The sequence below is a fragment of the Kogia breviceps genome, chromosome 1 (assembly GCF_026419965.1).
Source record: "Kogia breviceps isolate mKogBre1 chromosome 1, mKogBre1 haplotype 1, whole genome shotgun sequence".
Lineage (NCBI taxonomy): Eukaryota > Metazoa > Chordata > Mammalia > Artiodactyla > Physeteridae > Kogia > Kogia breviceps.
The window spans coordinates 143,133,461-143,156,527 of NC_081310.1; the positions used below are offsets into that span (position 1 = coordinate 143,133,461).

Here is a 23,067-nt window from a genome sequence, read left to right on the forward strand (position 1 = left end):
GTGTATCACATTGATTGATTTGTATATAGTGAAGAGTCCTTGCATTCCTGGAATAAAGCCCACTTGATCATGGTGAGTTTGTAAAAAAATGTTAAAGTTGTCAGCTGGTATGGTAAGTATCTTGTCTGTTTCCAGGGGACTCCTTTGGTCAGTACCATGTCTGTGCTGGCAAACAACTGAGGCTAAATAAAGGAGTGTGGAAATATGAATGAAATAGTGCTATTTACTATCTGAGTGCAGCACACGTACCAATGAACAGGAAGGTGATGTGGAGATCAGGAAGGCATTAGTAACAAGCAAAGATATGAAAGGGGTTCATCTTCAGCAAATCAAAAGTACATAACTGAAGTCCTCAGTCTGGTCAGAATTGGGCCCTGAATGGAGCCAATAAGGTGACCAGAGAGAGTTAGAAGAGCTACAATATGCTTCTATAACACTCCATACTTCTCCAATCATAGCACTGATAAAATTTTATTGAATCGTTTGTTAGTTTCATGTTATTCTTGCAGAGTTACAAGATGTGTGAAGACAGAGATGGCTCATCCATGCCTGCTCCATAGACAATGTGTAATAGATATTTTTTAAAATAAGTAAATGAATGAATAAATGAATGGGGGTAAAGATGAGGACACAAAAGTGGAAGAGGGAGGTGGACATCAGAGAATGTTGCCTGGTTCCAGTGGGGTGACCCGGATCAGCACAGGCCTGATGCTAGCCACTCCCATACAACTCCTTTCTTTCTAATCCACTTCTCATTCTCTTTGGGAAGGATTGAGGTCTCTGGAAAATAGCCAAAAAACAATTAAGGGAGCGGCCAGCCCAAATTAATGCTCAAGCATCAGGAGTATCTGAGCACTGAAAGCCACTACTATTCACCCTCTCTCAGCTGAAGGGGTGAGAAAGAGTTCCCAAAGCCATAACTCTTTTTAGGTGGATTTAGAAGGCATATAAAGGCCCCTGGCTGAGGACTTGCCTCCTCATTTCCACAACTGGTGCCAGAACTCTCAATCCTCCACTGAGAGAAAATGTCCATCCAGTAAGTATCTCTGGGAGATTACTTTTTTAATTCCTTAGTGTGTTGATGGTAAATGGTCTATTTCAAGAGCTCCTGAAGAGGACTGATGACCCCTTTAGGGAAGGCGGAGTTTCTTCCTATTTATATATTGAAGCAAATATCTAGAATTCAGGTCTAAATTTCAGTGGGATTTGTGTGGCTTGGAATGGGCCTTGGAAGTAGTAGTGAGCATGAAGATTTCAATGAGGCAGACCTGGGTTCCACTTCTTGCCCAGCCATTTCCTAGCTGTGTGATTTTGGGCAAATTACTTTTGGAAGTCTTGGCTTTTCCGTATATAAAATGAGTAGTACTTACTCTATTATGGTGTTGTGAGATTTAAATGAATGAATAGCATACAAAGTCATTTTTATAGTATGTGGCACATGGTAAGTGCTTAATAAAAAATATCTATCATAATTAGGCAGTCTGGTCAGAGCTCTCACTCTAAGAAGTTATAAAATGGAGCCAAAGTGAGAAGGGAGAAAATAATCAAAAATATAAGACCTAAATCTCCTTGTCTGTCTATATTTAAAATGTACTGTAACTCTTGGAGACTGGTGATGAAATGAGATGATGGGAAGAAGTGATGGTATAATATGGATGAATAACAAAGGATGACAAACTGACCCCCAAACCTGTGGTCTCCCAGTGCATAAGAGGGAGAAGAATGAGACTGTCTGGGAGGCAAGAGAATAAATGATGCAGTAAAAGCTGAGGGTAGGGACAGGGCAGGCTAATTCTGTGGGAAGGACTCACTCAGGAAGAGAAGTGACAATGGCGGGATTTGTTGACTTGTCTTCAGAAATATGGGAAAACTGCAGAGGGCAAGTCCACTGTGGCATTAAAAGGGAGGTCATTTTCTCTTTCATCAAAGGAGGAGCACTGACCTGGGCCCCTTTGCCAACCTGGTACATTTCTACCACCACACCACACCAAAACACTGTGTGCTCCCAGCCCAGGCTAGAATGGCAGTATGCACCACCACTGAGCAGAGAGCATCTTTTCTCCTGGAGCTCTGCCTCTGTCTCCGTGGACTTCCTGAGATTCCACATGGGCTTCCTCCTCATTATTCCACCATTTCAGAGTCGAACATCCTGCTGGTGGTTACAAGAAACTGTTTGAAACTGTGGAGGAACTATCCTCACCGCTCACAGCTCATGTTACAGGTTGGTCTCACCTATGTTGAAGCCATCTTCTCTTTTCTGTCTCAATCTCTCTTCTCTGTCTCCTTATTCATTGGCATCTCTCAGTATGGGCTCCCCCTGTAGGCTACAGAGAGAGGAATCTGGACGTTTGGCCTTTTTATACTAAGAACCCATTTTCTCTTTTCTTTACTTCTCTAATATAGAAAAATGCTACCTAACTGGAATTCCTTAACAACTGGGACTATACCTTTGTCATCTTTAAACTGTCAGTGCCTAGCTTAGTGCCTGGCACATAGAAAATGTGCTGTAAATGTCTGTTCTATCAGTTGCAGAATAAATGAAGGCCTGGTGACAAGCATCAGGGAATATGACAATAAAGGGTGGTAGGTTTCATGCCCATTATATCAGAAATCTTGGTTCTGGAGTCAGGCAGATGTATGTGCCAATCGTAGCTCTATTATTTTACTATCTGTGAATCCTTCAACAAGTTACTTAAACTTTCTGAGTCTCAATTCATTCACCTACCATAAACCAAATTTTACCTCATCGAGATGTTGTGAAGATTAAATGAGATAATGTAAATAGAAAGATTCACACAGTATCCAACACAAAGTTATCAATAGATGGTTGTTATTATTACTACTGTTATCATTATCCAAAGTCACCACATGACCTGCATAGCATCCTTGCTTATAGACATGGTGTTATAGGAAGGTCCAAAGCCTGGGCAGGTCTCTTTCCTCCCAATTGTCTCTTATGCAAAATAGAAGGAACGAGCCCAGTGCTCTTTCTCGACTAGATTCTGATGCTAACAATCTAGGTTCTAGCAATCAAATTAATGCTGTGCCTTTTAGTTAAGCCATGTCTTCTTTTTAAATTTTTATCAGAAATATAAATCCTTGTAAAGTGGGCTGCTGAAATTGAGCTATATGAAATAATACATTTGTGGGGTTTTTTTAACGGTAAGGATTATACAAAAACTGCCAAATGCTGCACTTTTCAAAGGATCAAAGGGCACAAACCTAACTGTTTAGACTGAACAGACTTAAGGCCTTTCTTGTGTGCCCCTCATTTTGCAGAGAAGGACACGGAGGCCTAGAGATGGCACATAGAAAATCCTGAACCAGAATTCAGGTCTCTGACAGCCCTTTGCACTTTCTGCTACAGCAGGTTGACCTTTATCTGGACAGTAGCCCATATTCTCAAACGAATATAGGTCTATATTTTAAGAAGCCAGTATTGTTGTTTCATTTAAATGGTTTGTTCTGTAGACACATCTTTGTTTATTATCTAGATCCCTGCTTCTAATCCATCCCTCCTATATATCAAGAAATTTGAAATTTTTCTTAAAAGCGAGACAGTAAAAAGGCAAATGTATTGGTAGCTAGGGAAATCTGTTAGATGGAGAATCCCATTCCATTCAAGATACTTTTCCCTGTCTCTTTCCAACCCTTTATCTAAACTCTGAGATGTTGCCACATTTCCTACCACTTGGTCTCCTAGTGAAAGGAGAGTAGGCCAGCAGGCATTTCCTGAGAGCTACCCCCCATGAGAACTGGGAATGGAAATGACTGCCAGCTTTAGAAGTAAGAGGCTGCCCAATCGGGCTGCTTAGATAATCACTGCTCCTTACCTGGGTGAGAAGGGCAGGGGTAAGAAGCAATGTTCTGAGTCTTGCCTTCATCACAGGCAGGATCCCCCTCTGGCTGACCGGCAGTCTCCTTCGATGTGGGCCAGGACTCTTTGAAGTTGGATCTGAGCCATTTTACCACCTGTTTGATGGGCAAGCTCTCCTGCACAAGTTTGACTTTAAAGAAGGACACGTCACATACCACAGAAGGTAAAGAACACTAGGGCCCACTCCTCCTAGGGGTCGGACCTATCTCAGCTCCTCCCTCTATGTACTTTTCAACCTCCTGAACCCAAGAGGAGACTTTTATATTCGCTTCCGCTCAGAATCCTCCTGGGCCAGTGAGTCTGTATGGACACCTCGGAGATGTACTATGGGATAAAGAAGCAGCTAAGAACTAGGGCTTTGGGGTCTGACATGCCTGGCTTCAAATCCTATATCCCCTACATACCATTTGCCTAGGTGGGTGCCCTTTGGCAAGATGTTAATCTCTAATTCTTTGTTTTGTCATCTATAAAAATGGGAGAAATAAGAGAATTTACTTCAGGGTTTATTACAAGGATTAAATGAGAACATGGTACCTAACCCATAGGAAGCATTTAATAATAATAATAGTTATTTTTATTATTTTTAAACCATGGGTCTCTTGATGTCTTTCTTTTTTTATAATCAGAAAGGCCAATGGGAAGGAGGGAGGGGTGTCACAAAGGAGGCAAGGACCAAATATGTCATAATAATACAAGAAAGAGAAGTTTTCTAAAAACAGAAGATTGTTGCTAAAAGGCTTGAAGCCCTAAGCCATCACTCCAATTTCATTACAAAGATTCATTAACACCACAATAAATAGTTTGTCTTATGCCTTAATATTCAGGCCTGTTAGCAGCTTTGTTGATCACCACAGATTTCAGGCATTCTGAAGAGACATCAAAAGAAAAAATAAATGGAGTCTTAAAGTAGTCAGGATAACTTGGACTGTAATAGAAGAGAAACAGATCAGGTCAAGCAAAAATTTAGTTATGAAAGCATATTTTGGAGGTCAGGCAAAGCCTTTATATACCTTCTAAAGACCTTGGTACTTTTCCTCTTCATGAAAGTGCAAAATCAGATTTTAATTGGCTCTCCACATGAGAAATCCTAGGCAATGTATGCCATCTAGTCTGGGAGATACGGTTCAGGAGGTCTGCCTGTGCAAGAGAACAGATTCAAGAATATCTACTTTTAAAAGTAGCAAAATAAATTTTTAAATTTAAGAAAACCACAAGAGGAACATGAGGAAGATTGAAAGGAATATAATTCAGCATAACATGTTCTATACTTCCCCGCTCAGTGGAGATTGGTGAATTATAGGATACAGGAAGTCAGAGGTCCAATGTGAACTACCCATGGGGCTGCATAGTGTGATATGAAAAAGGCATGTTTTCTGGCTCTGGCCACATATGCCAATCACTTAATTTCTCTGAACCTTGATTTCCTCATATGTCAATGTGAAGTTTATAAGACATAAATTTAAGCTCGTGGCACATTGTCTCTTTCTCCTTCAGTCACCCCAAGAAAGTTACGAGACTCTTCATTCTTCATGTTGTGGATTTATGATTCTGATTTATGATTCTGAATGGCACATGGAATGCCCATTCTAAGCTCCCAATGGACTACACTAATTGCCCTTGTCTGTGACCCTTTCCCGTGTCTCACTGTCCTTCAGGTTCATCCGCACTGATGCTTACGTACGGGCAATGACTGAGAAAAGGATCGTCATAACAGAATTTGGCACCTGTGCTTTCCCAGACCCCTGCAAGAATATATTTTCCAGGTTACTGAAACCCAACTGCATGTTATTAAAGACGTTTTACATTAGCCCTTTTTCTCTCATGGCTTGAAAGTTACTGAACTGAAAAATCCATTTGCTTCTGCAGGTTTTTTTCTTACTTTCGAGGAGTGGAGGTTACTGACAATGCCCTTGTTAATATCTACCCAGTGGGGGAAGATTACTATGCCTGCACAGAGACCAACTTCATTACAAAGATTAATCCCGAGACCTTGGAGACAATTAAGCAGGTAGGACACAGTGCTCAAACGATATGGCTCAGGAATTTAGAATTTGCAACTTAGAATTAAGTCAGCTGTGCATTTGGGTTTGAAGAATATGAGAGCCAGATAGATTAAGTTTCAAATCCCTGCTTTGTCGTCAACTACTAGCAATGTGACATAGGGCAAACTTTGTTTCTCCATCTGTGAAATTTTAAACATTTATTATGTGGATTGGAGGAAAACCGTATAAAATGCCTAACATATTTATTTGTGACACAAATATTTATTGAGTTACTTCCATGTACCAGAACTTATGCTAGATGCAAAAGATATACCAATGAGTAAGACAACATGGTCCCTGCTCTTCATGGTTTTTATAGACTAGCATGGAACTGGCACATTTAATATTGAAAACCCTACCATTCATTGCTCTAGGAAAGTGTGTTGCACCAACTTGCCCCTTCTTATAGACGCTTCTTGTTAGAAATAAAGCTATATCTTAAATGAAAAAGCATAGAGAAACATGTCAGCAGTATTAGAAAGTGACAAATTTTGATGAGAACTTAGGCAATCTCGGTGCAGCATTCAATAAGATAGATCTACATTTTCAACCAATATTTATTAAGATGTAACTATTTGCAAGGCATTGTTCTTGTCTTCAGAAAGCTTAACACCTAGGTGGAGAAATCAAATAAATACATTACTTAACTATAATAGGACACAGAATGTGAGGACTCTTTTCACAGAGGGAAAAACCTATGAAAGGACAAAGATTACTTCTGGCAGTAGTTTGTGAATGTGAAGCGGGGCAGATCAAGGAAGGTTTAAAAGTCTTGCATTTGAGTTAGAAGTTAAAGGGAAGGCACAACTTCACTGAATTTGGAGAAAGAACATTTCATATACAGGGAGTACCATGATCAGCTGTATAGAGATGGGAAACTGGAGGATAAAGAATACTTTATTTGGCTAGATTTGCAGTATTTCTCAATGGAGGTGGCAGTGGCATTGGGCCGGTGGTACTTCATCATTGTGGGGACTGTCCCACCCACTGCAGAGGTTTGGTATCCCTGATCCCACCTACTAAACACCAGACATGTCCTTAATCATTGTACAAACTCCAGATGCTCCCCAACATTTCCAACTCTCCCCCTAGGGGGCAATAGCACTCCCAGGTGAGAACTAGTGATCTAAAGCGTGCCACGTCAAGGGGAATAGTGAAACACAGGGTAGGGTGAAACTAGAAATTTGAGTAATGGACAAAAATTTGGAATAAGTCATTTAGCTGGTGGGAAGCTACTGAAAGTTTTTGTCCAGGGAAGTTGTATAAGCAGAGCTGTACTTTAGGTTATTTAATCTGGAAGCCACGTGTAAGCTGTATGGGAGGACAAAAGAAATAAGGGATAGCTAGGAGACCAGTTAGGTGGAATCGAAGACCAGAACTAGATATTCGGTATAGTATAAATAGAAAGGAAAAGGAGTCCCAACAATGGGTCTCAATATCACAAGCTGATTTGTAATCCCCAACAGACTATCTCCTAAGGCTTAACATATTCTCGATAGCTCTTTCTTAGTTTAGAGGTATGTTTGAAACCACATATGAGTGTGTATGTAGATCATTTAGAGAAATACTGAAGCTGAGTTTCTAAACCATCCATTTGACTTTGACAGTGAATCCAATTACCATAGTAATTTAATTGGAAGTGTGAAGTTCATGGTATGGCTCCAGAATAGACTTTATTAGGAGTCAGGTTTCATTGTGAGCTGCACTATACCCTGACTTCGTATAAAAATGTAGTTTTAGGGCTTCCCTGGTGGCACAGTGGTTGAGAGTCCGCCTGCCGATGCAGGGGACACGGGTTCGTGCCCCGGTCCGGGAAGATCCCACGTGCCGCGGAGCGGCTGGGCCCGTGAGCCATGGCCGCTGAGCCTGCGCGTCCAGAGCCTGTGCTCCGCAACGGGAGAGGCCACAACAGTGAGAGGCTGCGTACCACAAAAAAAAAAAAAAAAAAAAAAAGTAGTTTTAAAATTTTGAGTGTTTTTTTGTTTGTTTACTATTACCGAAATAGACTCCTAACAAGTTCCTTTGCCTCCAGCCTGATTCCCTTAAATACAGCTTCCTTAATTCAGTAGAAGCAATTTTTTTTTCTAAAATGCAAGTATAAATGTGTTATTCCAACTAGTGCACCCATAGTTTCCAAGATTAAGTTAAAAACACAGACCTTTGTGGCTGGCCCATTTTTATTTCTTCTTCTCCATGTGTGTGTATCACCACAGCCATGCTGAATGACTAGTAATCCCCAACCAGCATTCACTTTTTGCAACTCTATGCCTTTACATTAGGGTTCCTACTCCCTAGAACACACTGTCATCCTTCTCCATCTGGTAAATTTTACTCATCTTTCAAGCATGTGTTGGAGTCATTGCCCTTGGAAAGCCCTGCCTAATCCCCTAGTCTGGGTTAGATGGACTTTCTTTACAGATATCATTTTGTACCTACTGCACTGTATAGCAGCTTATTGGTCTAATACAGTGCTATTAAATGGAACTTTCTACAACGATGGAAATGTTCTATATCTTCATTGTCCAAGTGCTATTGAGCACTTGGATGTGGCTAATGTGACTGAGGAACTGAATTTGAAGTTCTATCTAATTATGGTTAACTTACATTTAAATTGCTATATGTGGCTACCATAGTGGACAGTGCAAATCTAGACTGAAGTTCTTGAAAGCAAGGGTCATCTCTGTTTTCCTAGACCATGACACAGCACCTGGCATATAATAGAAGCTCAAGGAATACTTGATGAATGACTGAATGACTGTCTTGCCTTTTGTTTAAATGAGGGTGCTAAAAACTCCCTATGCTTTAAAACATACTCTCCTAATCACACAGAAAGAATTTTGGTTAGACAAATATATACTCCATTGATTATTCATTCAATAAATCTTTACTGAGCAGGTTCCAGGTGCTAGGTTCCAGGTTCTAGTGCTCTATATCCTTAGATAAGTCATTTGATCTCTCTGACACCTCAAGTTCTCCTTATGTAAACTGAGAGGTTTGTGGTAGATTAGTGGTTTTGAATTTTTTATGAGAATCCAAAACGAATTAAAGCACTGAATCCTGTCTTCAAAAAGTTTCCATTAATTCCAGGAATTCATGGTTCCCCTGAAGTCTATTTAGGTTAAGACTTTTTATACTAGATGAATCCTGAAGTTCGTTTCAGTTCCAAATTCATTCTGTATGTAAGACACTGGATTTGGTATTTAGGTTGTATCAAAAAAAATGGCCATTTTTATAAAATGAAAATTATTGACTATCAGCATACAATTCAATGTAATTCAATAAGGGGAATGTAAAGAAGTTTCAGGATTCAGATTCGTTCACTGTTTGAAGACAAACTGCATGTGCAAAAGGAAAGTAACCAACCAGAGTAATGTATGGCCTACATCAATTGAAAAGCTCAATCAGAGAGAACTTGAAGATTTCAGAGGCATGACGGGTCAGCATGGGGGTCAGAGGAGAGCTCAGCACTAAAGATGGGACTTCTACAGACTTAAAAGAGGGTAGGACCCAGAGAGATGGAAAGAAAGAGAAAGCACACTTAGGGTGAGGGTGCAAATGGTAACGGTGAGGTCAGACTGAGGAACCAAAAGTGTCATACGATCTTTCTCTTAACATCGGTGACATTTGTTCTCCTTCCATAGGTTGATCTTTGCAACTATGTCTCAGTCAATGGAGCCACTGCTCACCCCCACATTGAAAATGATGGGACTGTTTACAATATTGGTAATTGCTTTGGGAAAAATTTTTCAATTGCCTACAATATTGTAAAGATCCCTCCACTACAAGCAGGTGAGTTTACCACTTTGACGCTTCTTAAAACAAGTATCTATAATATGAGAAAGTTACTGGAAATACAGAGTGTCAGATCAGAAATATCAGGATAGCACTATATGGACAGTTAAATTACTCTCAGATTTTAGGACAACTGCCCCTCGCCCTTACCCTACCAGGGGACCAATGCCAAAGAGCACCATAGCAGGAAATGACATCTTCAAAAATAAGTCACCGTGTTCTATTCTACAGTGTTTCAAAGATGTAGTGTATATGTGACTTTGATCATATAAGATTTAGATTCGAATCCAGCAAATATTTATTGAGCACTTATCCATGTGCCAGACAAAATTAAGATTTTAAACAAACATGTGGATGTGTAATAGGATACACACATGTATATGAAAGTATAGTAAGTATTTTGTGTGTATTTAATTCCCAAAACTACAAACATAACCTTTTAACTCATATACTATAGAGAAAGAATATTAAAACAGAAGAGAGTACTCTTTAGAATTCTCCATTCATCCTCCATTCATTGCCAGAAATTTGATAATGATCTTGATAATAGAATTATTTGAGTATATATTGATTTTTATTTAGTACTCTTTAGTATGATTCTTAAAGTTTAGACCCTGGACCAGCAGCATCACCTGGGAACCTGTTAGAAATACAAATATTGAGCCCCACCTGAGATAGACTGAATGAGTAATTCTAGGGGTGAGCCCATAGTTAGTATTTTCAGAAGCTTTTATGTGGTTCTTATATACACTAAGGTTTGAAGACACTGCCTTAGTAGTAAATAAACTTTAATGTGCTTAAGAATTATTGTAAAGGGCTATGGACCCAAAACCACATATGCCATAACTTTATAGATAACTTAAGAGATTGTAAAAGGCACTTTGACCATACTAAAATTTTGCCTTACTCCCTTGACTTAGAGCCCACCTGCAGATGTAAGATGTGACTCCACTGTACTCTGTCTGCCACACACTGTTTGAGTGTACTTTCCAAATCTGCTGCTATTTGGATTTTCCTGGGTGATTGCAGCTCCGCATGAAATTTCTCTAAGAAATGCCAGTAACTGAGAAAATGGAAATAAACTCTTTAAAAAATCAGGATCTGAAAATGTATTTCTTTACTTGCATAAGCTGTTCTAAATGCTTTGTACTTAAAAAAAAAAAAAAAAGAGGCTGTTCCACAGCCTTTTGAAACCACTTTATTTCAGACAAGGAAGATCCAATAAGCAAGTCAGAGATTGTTGTACAATTCCCCTGCAGTGACCGATTCAAGCCATCTTACGTCCATAGGTAACTTGAAGGCCTGCTATGAATCTTCAGGAAAACTCAGGTTTAAAGATCTGCTTTGCCTACCTTTGATACCAATCCTGATCATGACATTTTCTTGCAGAAACCTAAATTTAAATGTAGTTAATTTCATGTAGGCACTGTTGATTCATATAACTGAGCATACCTCATGTGTACATATTTCTCTGTGGTTTGAGAGTCAACCCTTCCCACTCACAAGTTTATTTCTGTTTCTGAACAGTTTTGGTTTGACTCCCAACTATATTGTTTTTGTGGAGACACCAGTCAAAATTAACCTGTTCAAGTTCCTTTCTTCATGGAGTCTTTGGGGAGCCAACTACCTGGATTGTTTTGAGTCCAATGAAACCATGGGGGTAAGTCTTACATTTATTTGTCAGCTTTATGGTTCTGAAGAATATGTCTTTCATAATGCACACTTATTTTTCTTTTTAAATGCATCAAAATATTCTCTTCACTTTTCAAGGTTTGGCTTCATATTGCTGACAAAAAAAGAAAAAAGTATATCAATAATAAATATAGGACATCTCCTTTTAACCTCTTCCATCACATCAATACCTATGAAGAAAGTGAGTTTCTGGTTGTGGATCTCTGTTGCTGGAAAGGGTAAGAAAAGACCTTGGATAAATGTTACATCTCCAGTTGTTCCTAGAAATTAGGGTTTTTTTCAGAGATGCCGCGCTCAATATTTAATCTGAATTACATGTAAAAAAGCAAGAAGAATGCTTAAGTCACAAAATATGATTGAAAAGGCTCTAGGGAGTTTAGAGAATCAGAAACACTAACTGAACCTCAAAACTATGGTTAATGATTGAAAACTGATCAGGTCCATGAACCAGACCTGAAAATAAAAGATTCTGTGACTTGATGAGTAAACTTAAGCTTAATTTCACTCAAACTTAACAAGATCCTTTGGGGAGCCTAGAACTCCACCTAGTCTGGTTTGGGAAAAAGAGATATGCTTTCTTCAAAACAGCAGGTCACTAAAAAAGACAGTAGCCACTGAAGACACAGACAGAATGGTGATAGAGAAACAGAGCAGAAAGTTTCAAAGGCTGTTGTTATTTAAACATATCCATGAGCAGGATTCTTTTCTCCACCCAGAGTGGGCAGGAGAAATGGCTCCAGTATTCCTGAGTCTTTAGCAGGTTCTGGGTTGGGGTCTGAAGAATAGGTAGGCACTTGTGCTTTTAAAAGGCACGAAGCATGTCTCTAAATTATTTGTAATTGGCTGTCCTCATGTTTGACTTCTTATTTTTACAGATTTGAATTTGTTTATAATTACTTATATTTAGCCAATTTACGTGAGAACTGGGAAGAGGTGAAAAGAAATGCCAGAAAGGCTCCCCAGCCTGAAGTTAGGAGATACGTACTTCCTCTGAATACTGACAAGGTATCCACCCTCTACATAGATTTCAGATATAACCAGAATGTTTCATCTCGCTCAGGATTTTTTCTCCTGCTGTGTGTTTATACATAAAGTCTTGAAATTTCAGAGCTGGCAGGAACTTTAAAAATTAACTAATTCCACTTCCCTCATTTTTTAAGTGAGGAAATTGAAGCTCAGAAGAATCACATGACTTAGCAAAATCCAACTGTGGCGGAGTCAAAACGAAAACTAGGTTTTGACTCTAATCTGTTGTTCTTCTATTTACAAAATCCTTTAAAACTGATGGCAATCCAACTGATTAGAACATAAGCAAAAACAGTGGAATAAGTGGGCAAAAAAGCTTTAAAAAAAAAGTAGGTTGGCAGTATTTGAAGGCTTTCAGGCCAAAAGGTTTGTGCTTTATTTGACAGGTGATGGGGAGATAGTCAAGGTTTTGAACAGAAGAAAACCATATTCAGAGCTGGTGGACTGGGTATCAAGCATACTGACTACTCTATTTGTCCCTGCTACTAAATGTCCGGCTTCCCTGAGCAAGTCACTCAGTGAGCAAGTTCCCCTACAGTTCGGTTGCCTGCTCAGAAACCTACATAAATTGGACTAAATAATAACTAAAGTTATTTGCAGCTTTGATTTTCTAAAATAAGGCTGTGTTGTGTGTAAGTAGTATTGGAAGTAAAGAAAGGATGATGATAAGGGACCTGGGATTGGAGACAATGAAAATCACTCAGGTGATAGAAAAATGTAGTGGTAGTAGGAACAGACAAACAGACAAAAGTGAAAGTTCCTACAGGTAGAATTAAAAGGATCTTACATTTGATTGGATGGTAGAATGAATTAAGTCTTAGACATGCAAAAGACCATAGAGATCCTTTAAGCCTATGTGTCTAGAGTGTGGATACCTTTGGAAATAGGAAATGTAATAGGCAGAGCAGGTTTGGAGATAAACCTGAATTGTAGAACTATGAGGAAGTGGGGAGAATGAGTAAAAGGGCTGACTTCAAGACAGACCCAGGTTGACCAGGGCTTCCAGCTTTCTAGCTTTGTGATTTGTGGCAAGACATTTAACCTTTTTAAATCCCCTTTTCTTTATCTATATCCACCATACAGGATTTTTGTGATCAATAAACGAGGTGACATATGTTAATCACTGAATATAGTCCCTCACACAAAGTGTTAAATAATATTCATTATAATCATCATCAACAGCAAAATCAGCATCAACAACATTTTCGTGAAGACGTCTTGTAGGCTTTCATATGGAAGTGCAGGTCCTTGTGACACAAAGTAGGGTCAGAAGAAAAGAGCTGATAGTTATTGATATTGAAATGATGATCAAATATACGAAGATAGATAAGATTGCTAGCAGGAAAAATTCATACTTTAGAGTAAGTGTTTTAAAAGAAACATACAAATTTATTTTTTAAATGAGGGACTTGATAGCCATAAAATGCTGAAAGAAAAGATGGCCAAGCACAAAAGTTGGGGAAACACCCATGTGCAGAAAGTGGTAAGAAAAGAGGAGTCAGAAAAAGAAAGAAAAAAGTCACCAAAGGGCCCTAGTTACAGCTAAGAGAGGATAATGCCACATGATAAGGCAAGAGAAGGGTTTCACTGGTGCCCACTGCTATATATAGACAAGTTGAAAAGAATGAAGATGAAGAGCCAAAAACCAGATTTAGTGATCTCCAGGGGAGTAGGGAGAGAGGCAGAAATCAGGTTTCAAGGCCATAAAGGTGAGCAATTGATGAGAATGTGGGAGCAATTACTATAGCCCGCACTTTTAAAAGTTTGGCAATGAAGAGAAAAATAAGTCATAAATTAGGGAAATAGAGATAAACAGATTGAAGGAAGGAGAGGAAAGAGTATGAGTGAATTTTCCAGTTTAGTGATTAATATAATAGTGATATCTTTAAAATATACCTTTATTATTTTTGAATAGGCAGTGAATTTAAATGGTCAAAAAATCAAAATGATCTAAAAAGGTACACACTGGAAGTGTCGCTCCAACCTCTCTCTGCCTCCATTCCATACCATTCCCCTTCACTTCTGTGTGTAACTTTTAATGTCTTTCCTTTTCCTTTGTTTATGCAAATATAAGAAAATATAAATATATATAATTATTATTTCCCATTTTTACACAAAAAGTAACTTTCTATATCCACATTTTTGTTTCTTGCTTCTTTTCATTTTAAAATATATATTGAAGATCTTGCTTTCTTCAACTGCACGGTATTCTTTTTTTGTGAACATACCCAAGTCCCTCACTGCTGAGCAACAGAGTTGTTTCCATTCTTTGGCTATTACAGATAATGTCACAAGGAATAACTTTGTATGTATGTTATTTTATATATGTGCAGATATAGCAATAGGATAGACTCTCAGAAGTGAAATTGCTGGGTCAGGGGATAAATGCATGTGTTTAAAAAATAGTGAGGGGGAAGAGTGAAAATAAGGAGCTAGTTTGGGAAGCAAAGATAATGTTACAGATCTCTTACATTAAAAACCCTAATTTAGGCTTCCCTGGTGGCGCAGTGGTTGAGAGTCCGCCTGCGGATGCAGGGGACTCGGGTTCGTGCCCCGGTCTGGGAAGATCCCACATGCCGCGGAGCAGCTGGGCCCGTGAGCCATGGCCGCTAGGCCTGCGCGTCCGGAGACTGTGCTCCACAACGGGAGAGGCCACAGCAGTGAGAGGCCTGCGTACCGTAAAAAACAAAACAAAACAAAAACAAAACAAAACAAAAACCTAATTTAATGGTGGAAAAAATAAGCTACGACAGAGTAAAATCATTAAAGTTACAGTCGCATAAGTAATGTGTTAGACATCAACATTTGAACTTACTGTATACATGTATAAATATGTATGTATGCACACATGCTGCTCTCTCCTTCCCAAAATCACCATGAAGTGCCTCGAGGCCCCACTTCACAGAATCTCACAAGACCCATCCTCACCTCCCATCTCTTCCCAATCCCCAAAATCTTTCACTATTTCCTTTTAATTCATTGTACATACCAAAAAAATTCCATCTATCCTCTGCTCAGAAGTTCCTTCCACCTTCTTTCTTTTACCAAAAAATCTGACACTCTCTCTAGGACACTGGTCTCTTCAGCAGCAATTTCCAGGGGTAGCAGTTTCTCCTTCTACAGCGCTTGTACCACTGGGCCTGGGGTTGTGATACACTTGTTCCACTTTGCTGCTTCCAGACCATTTCTCCTTCCACCCACCCTTAAAATCTTCCAATTTCAAATCTCACTTCAGCTAAGTATATAGCCAAGTGGTATGTCTACATTTACATATATACACCCCTCATTATTATTCTCACCGATTAACCACCACTCCTTCTCCCTTCTGGCTCAGTGTCACACTCCCCTTATCTACTCCTGACTCTCAGTTATTTCAATATACACATCATAGGTGACTCTTCCAACAACTGGCCTCTCAGTTCCATGACGTCTTCCACTGATTCTTTCCATTCTATCTCAGCCACTCACTCCCCACAGTCATGCAATTGACCTTGCCATTACCTTTGACTGTGCTACCATAACCTTGGTTTCATGCATGACACATTCTGACTACCACCTCTTATCTTTCAAGATTACTTACCCTATTGCAGTTCCCACCAGGAACCTCCAATCTATTGAACCTATTACCTTCTCACCATCTCTCACTCCCTTGAGGACTTACCTTCCCTCCTTATTCAATAACAATTTCATGGCCAATCATTGTAATCACCCCCTTGAGTAGATCTTCATTTCTCTTCCCTCTTTCTTACTTTATAGAACTCATTTGTCAAAATCATAATCCTAGTTAAATTCAACCCTCCACCCACTCCATGCTTGTACCTCTAAGGCTGAAATTAAGTGCTAAAAATACACATTGTGTTAACTGGCCCATTTTTAAGTACATGACCACAAACCTTACAGCTACATTTCCCAACTTCACTTTCCTAGTTAAATATTTCACACCCTCCTCTCTTCAACCTTCTAACACCTCCCACCTCCACACTCATACTCAACTTATGGCTCTGCTTCCTATTTTACTGAAACAAATGAAAGAAATCAGAAAAGAACGTAGACTCCTGCCACCACATCTACCCACCCACCAGCATCTGTACTCATACTGAATTATCCATCATCCTATTCAGAACTAGTCTTTCCCATCCTTCCTCACCCTCTCCAGGACAACACTCTACAATTCTCCCCCTCTCTCATATATCTCACTCTCCTCCTGTTTTCATTAAATCATGCATATCATGCTATTATTTTGCCATCTTACAAAATCCTTCTCTTAACTCTTCTCGACCCCACCACCTATCCCCTCGTTCCTCTCTTGAAGACCCCTTAATATTGGAAGGCACCAGAACTCAGCCCTTTGTTCTATCTTTTATCTGTACATTTACTCCCTTTGTAAAGACTCAGGTTTTAAAGCAGCCTAGAATTTTACTTCCAACTTTCCTTTTAACTCATGGTTCTTATACGCTACTGCCAATGCCATATCTTTATTTTGATGTCCAATAAACACTTCAAGTTTAATAAGACAAAACCTAAACTTCTCCTCTTCCCCTACCAAAAATTACCTTCAGTAATCCCCATCTTTGTTGTGACAGCTCCAACTTTTAATTATTCAGGCCAAAAACCTTGAAGCCCTTCTTACTCCTTTCTCAGTTTCATGCCTCTTCCCCAACCCGTATCTTATCTATCAGGAAATCCTCTTGGCTCTACCTTGCACTCCTCACTGACTTCAATGCTACTAGCCTAGTCTGAACCATTATTTTCTTTTGACTGGACTACTACAAGACAAACTGGTTTCCCTGATTTCACTCTTACATGTCCCCTACTCTTTTTTTAAAAAATTTACTTGTATTTTATTTACTTATTTGTGTATCTCTCACATATATATATATTATTATTATTATACCGCAGGTTCTTATTAGTCATCCATTTTATACACATCAGTGTATAAATGACAATCCCAATCTCCCAGTTCATCACAACACCTCCACCACCCGCTGCTGCTTTGGTGGTTTGGTGGTATGCTGCTTGGTGTCCATACGTTTGTTCTCTGTGTCTCAATTTCTGCCCTGCAAACCAGTTCATCTGTACCATTTTCTAGGTTCCACATATATGTGTTAATATATGATATTTGTTTTTCTCTTTCTGACTTACTTCACTCTGTATGACAGTCTCTAGATCCATCCACGTCTCTACAAATGACCCAATTTCGTTCCTTTTTATGGCTGAGTAATATTCCATTGTGTATGTGTACCACATCTTCTTTATCCATGCATCTGTTGATGGGCATTTAGGTTGCTTCCATGACCTGGCTATTGTAAATAGTGCTGCAATGAACATTGGGGTGTATGTGTCTTTTTGAATTATGGTTTTCTCTGGGTATATGCCCAGTATTGGGATTGCTGGGTCATATGGTAATTCTATTTTCAGTTTTTTAAGGAACCTCCATACTGTTCTCCAAAGTGGCTGTATCAATTTACATTTCCACCAACAGTGCAAGAGGGTTCCCTTTTCTCCACACCCTTTCCAGCATTTGTTGTTTGTAGATTTTCTGATGATGCCCATTCTAACTGTTCTGAGGTGATACCTCATTGTAGTTTTGATTTGCATTTCTCTAGTAATTAGTGATGTTGAGCAGCTTTTCATGTGCCTCATGGCCATCCGTATGTCTTCTTTGGAGAAATGTCTATTTAGGTCTTCTGCCCATTTTTGGATTGGGTTGTTTGTTTTTTTTAATGTTGAATGCAAAAGTGATCTCGACAGAGCAGTCAAGGTGATTCTTTTAAAAATAAATCAGAGCCTGCCACTGCTCTGCTCAGAACCCTCCAATGACTTCCCATCTCTCGCTCACAGAAAAAGATCAAGACCTCACAATGACCTATCAGTCTCTACCCCTCCCCTCTCCTTTCCTGCTCTTCTCCCCCGAGCTCAGTCAGTGCAGCCACACTGATCTCTTTAATGTTCTTCAAGGACCTTTGACATACTCCTACCTCAGGCCTTTGTAGTTTGTTCTCTCTGCTCAAATGCTCTTCCCCAAATATCTGCATTGCTAGCTTCCTTCTTCTCCTACAAGTTTTATCCCAAATGTCACCTTTTCAATGAGGCCCACCCTGACCACCTACTAAAATTACAACTCACCTACTCTTCACACTTCTGATTCCCCTTACTCTGCTCTATTTTTTCTCCTCACATTCATAATATACTAAACACTTTATCTATTAATTACATTTATATTGTTTATGTTACTAAATTAGAATGTAAACTTCATGATGACAGGGACTCTGTTCTTTGAAATATCCCAAATGCCTAGGATAGAGTCTAATGTAAAACATGCATTTAAGTATTTGATGCAGGTATTACTAAATGAATATGTTCTTTGAAAGAGCTCATGATATTCATTCCTTTCATAAAATAATCTGAAAAATCACGTGGGAGCAATGTGGGTGACAAGAGATCTTAGAAAACATCTGGTCAGTAGTTTTTCAATTTGTTTTCTTTTTTGACAACTTATGAGTATGATTTTGTTTTCAAATAAAATAAAAATGTAGGCTAACTATAAAGGAGACAAACACTGTATGGATACCTAGAGGTTGAAGTCTTTGTTGTTCTGCAGAAAAATACTTTTTCCAGAGCCCATCCTCAGAGCTGTAAATTTTCTTCGAGGTCAGTCTCATTTCACTGATGAGAAGACTGAGGGCCTATGAAGTTGTGTGACTTTCCCAGTGACATACAGCCAGTGACTGATGTGGACACAGACAGCTTTCCCAGTCATGTTCCTGGGCTCCCCTTTCTAGAGTTTTCTGCACTGCCTCTCCCTACATGTTGACTTAAGAAATGAAGAACTCAGGAGACAAAACTTGGGAAGACTATATTTATGGCTGCTTGATTTTTCTTTCCTGCTCACTGAGGTTTCTGTTATCCTCTTTCTTAGGCTGACACAGGCAAGAATTTAGTCACACTCCCCAACACAACTGCCACTGCAATTCTGTGCAGTGATGAGACCATCTGGCTGGAACCTGAAGTTCTCTTTTCAGGGCCTCGCCAAGGTGAGATGATTTAGTAAAAAACCTCACATGAAAGAGAACAAAATGTTCCATTCAAAGAGATTAACGAGTTTTCCTAAGCATGTGCTCTATTTTGCAGCATTTGAATTTCCTCAAATCAACTACCAGAAGTATGGTGGGAAACCTTATACCTACGCATATGGACTTGGCTTGAATCACTTCGTTCCAGACCGGGTAATTAATCCATCTTCCTAATATTCGAACAGTACTTTGAGTCACATGCTAGTCAGGTAGAGCATATTGACTGATTGACTGATTGACTTTTCTTTCGTACAAGCAGCTCTGTAAGCTGAACGTCAAAACTAAAGAAACTTGGGTCTGGCAAGAGCCTGATTCTTACCCCTCAGAACCCATCTTTGTTTCTCACCCAGATGCCTTGGAGGAAGATGACGGTAATGAAAGTAATATATGTATCTGAACACTCTTTTCATTGCAGTTCATATAGTTAGTTAATTAGGAGAGGAGTTATGTTGATTATTCCCTAATGTTCAGAAATAATCCTTTACACTATTGAATGGGACAGCACTAAAGAATTTAAACTTATTTGAAAATAAGTTTTATCTTATGGTCAGGTTTCATTTGGTACTGTTGGAAAAATGCAAAAGCACCATCTGATGTCACGATGGAACATCAATGTCTGCTGTAGATGAAGGAGAGGAGGACGAAGGAGCAGCGTGCGGTCTAGGTTTTTGCCTTTCCTGACCTAGATACATTTCTGAAAAGGGCTAGAGTTCTAAGGAGGGAAATTGAGTATTCTAACAGATCCAAGAGAATGAGGATGAGGCTTTGTGCTTCTAGTTTGGGTTTTTCCTTTTAGTAAGCTGGGGCTAGAAAGGGATCCAGAACAACAGCCTATAAAACAGCAACTCAGGGCTTCCCTGGTGGCGCAGTGGTTGAGAGTCCGCCTGCCGATGCGGGGGACGCGGGTTCATGCCCCGGTCCGGGAAGATCCCACATGCCGCGGAGAGGCTGGGCCCGTGAGCCATGGCCGCTGAGCCTGCGCGTCCGGAGCCTGTGCCCCGCAACGGGAGAGGCCACAACAGTGAGAGGCCCGCGTACCGCAAAAACAAAAACAAAACATCAACTCAGTTACAAAGAGTCAGTCTTAGTTAACTATTGATTATCCGGGACAAGGAGGTAGGTTACCCTCTCTGGGATTAAAATATGGAAAACCACAGAGAAATTAATAAAATAAACAATTGTAGAGCCGTTTTACACTAAGTGATTTTACATATACGGCCTTTCCAGTCAAAACCGCAAAAAGTTTGTTCTTATTTTGTTTGAAGGAAGTAAGCTTCCAGCTAGGTCTTGGAAATTATAGAAATAATATACCTTACTGTTTTCAAAGTCTTTTTTTTTTTTTTGGCCACACCGCTCAGCTTGCGGGATCCTAGTTACCCGACCAGGGATCGAACCCACTTCCTCAGCAGTGAAAGTGCGGAGTCCTAACAACTGAACCACCAGGGAATTCCCAGAGTCTTTTAATATACATTTTTCACTTGATTGTCACAACATTTTTTTTTGCAGTAGGTAGAACAGGTGTTAAATCATATGATACAGATAAAAACACAGAAACATTCATTAAATAAGAATTTAATGAATACTTATTATGTTCTAATCATTGTAGTAGGCTATTGGGATACAACAGTGGGCAAGACAGATAGGGTCACTCCCTTCTTAGAGCTTATAGTCCAGGGGACATGAAAAGTTTAAAATCCCTTTCGGAGTTGCCACACAGCCAGGTGGTAAAAGAGTCAGAACAAGATATCAAGTCATCTGGTTTTCTTTATTTGTCAATGTAATGCTTTCTTGCTTGCTGTATTATTTCAGTGACACTTAATCTATTGCTATGGGCTTTTTTTAAAAAATTCAACATTGCCTTATTAACTTCTGATTAACAGGTGTAGTTCTGAGTGTGGTGGTGAGCCCTGGGGCAGGTCAAAAGCCTGCTTATCTCCTAATTCTGAATGCCAAGGAATTGAGTGAAGTTGCCAGGGCTGAAGTGGATATTAACATCCCTGTCACCTTTCATGGACTGTTCAAAAAATCCTGAGCACATTCTAGCCTAATATGTTTCTGGTGACAAAACCCAGAAAAACATAGTCAGGTCTGCAGTCAAATTCTGTTCAGTTTTAGCCTGCTGTATATGAGTTTTAACTTGCAGATGCACAATTTTGCAGTGTTTTACAGAACATACAGAGTTGAGTAAGCAATTCCTTTTAAAAAAATGCATATTTAGGTAATCATACTTTCTCTGTGAGACAGACACATCATAACTAAAAACTATATATTTACAATCAAAGAGCAAATGAATGTGGATTTATTAAACTGTTTTTTATTCCTATTATAAAAGTATATTTTAGGTACTTATCTGCTCCAATTACTTTTTAACTCTTAAAAGCCAGTCCTCTACACCTGATTTATATGTGGCTTTGCCAAGTCAAAGCAGTACCTTGCAAAAAGGCTTAATTATTAAATGTCAAACCAAACTTTTTCTCAAACCAGGGACTAGCATCTAAGACAATCATTGTAATTGTATGCATATATATATTATTGTTCAAAGAGTCTCAAGTTTTATAAACTTTAACATTTCCATTTAATGTAAGCAATTACTACTATTTCTGATTTTACAATGAGGAAACCTATCTCTAATCCACTGAGGGCTCTCAATCAAATAATTTCTTAGAGATTAAGTTATCTATTAAAAGCTTACATAACATCCAAGCAATTACATATAGTGTTGACTGTAATTTTTTTAAAAAACAGAGCATAAAATACTTACAAATATAATTTCTGTTTAAAATCAGAGTATGGAGTAATAATGTGTGTGGGGGGGGTTATACTTTGTTGGCTCATCTGCCTAATTATATTTAAGCACTGTGCAATCACCTGAAAGTGAAAAAAGAGAAATATTGTCATTAACTTTCCAATATTAATATATTTTAAGTACTTTTGTTTTTAAAATTATTCTCTTCTGAGCTACATATTGCAAAAAAATGAAGATTGACAAAAATGTTTATTCTGTATCTTAATCCTGGCATCTATTTTATGCTCAAAAGTATTACATATCATTGTATTTAAGATGATCAGCATTGTGTTTGACTAAGTAAAAACAGCTTGCAGGAACAGACTGACTAGTGTACTTGATGTATCCATTTGATTTCTTTATTTAGATAAAATGCAAACTCGTTTTTTAAAATTATAAATACTCATTAAAACATACTTTTCAAAGAAAATTTAAGATTACCAGAAAGTGGAAATTATAAAGTAAAATCATTCACAGCTCATCTAAGCTCAACTACTGGTCTTTTCCATCATTTTTCCCCCGTGTGGATTTTTAATGTAATCATTGTTTCTTTGTACAATGTTTCATTGTAATCATTTGTTTCTAGTTCCTAGGTAGAGCTAGATTTAAAATTTATTTCAAATACAACCACTGTCACACTACTTAGTCATCAAGTCTGGATGCAAATAAAATCTTTGACTGTTCAGTAATTCTCACTATTGATTAGTGGGCCAAATGCTTCTTGAATAATAGTAACCAAGTAACAAGTATATATTATGACAGGGATTCCACTAATTAGTC

At 38.8% G+C, this 23,067-nt stretch overlaps 1 protein-coding gene across 2 annotated transcripts; it reads left to right on the top strand.

Moving 5' to 3' along the window:
• Positions 1–1,025: 1,025 nt before the first annotated feature.
• RPE65 (retinoid isomerohydrolase RPE65) lies at positions 1,026–21,534 on the top strand. Of its 2 annotated transcripts, XM_067043154.1 has the most exons (14): positions 1,026–1,036; positions 2,139–2,221; positions 3,890–4,040; positions 5,533–5,640; positions 5,744–5,885; positions 9,561–9,708; positions 10,919–11,000; positions 11,239–11,371; positions 11,482–11,621; positions 12,279–12,408; positions 19,349–19,463; positions 19,561–19,655; positions 19,762–19,873; positions 21,383–21,534. In XM_067043154.1, exons 1-14 carry the CDS (start codon positions 1,026–1,028, stop codon positions 21,532–21,534), a joined length of 1,602 nt encoding a protein of 533 aa, XP_066899255.1. The 2 variants fall into 2 exon arrangements, with proteins under 2 accessions (XP_066899255.1, XP_066899279.1); XM_067043178.1 differs by lacking the exon at positions 5,533–5,640.
• The last annotated feature ends 1,533 nt before the right edge of the window (positions 21,535–23,067 follow it).

Coding starts and splice junctions, on each gene's coding strand:
- RPE65 (XM_067043154.1), top strand. Junction 11,622..12,278: donor GATCTCTGTTGCTGGAAAGG/GTAAGAAAAGAC, acceptor TTATTTTTACAG/ATTTGAATTTGTTTATAATT. Junction 12,409..19,348: donor TTCCTCTGAATACTGACAAG/GTATCCACCCTC, acceptor CCTCTTTCTTAG/GCTGACACAGGCAAGAATTT.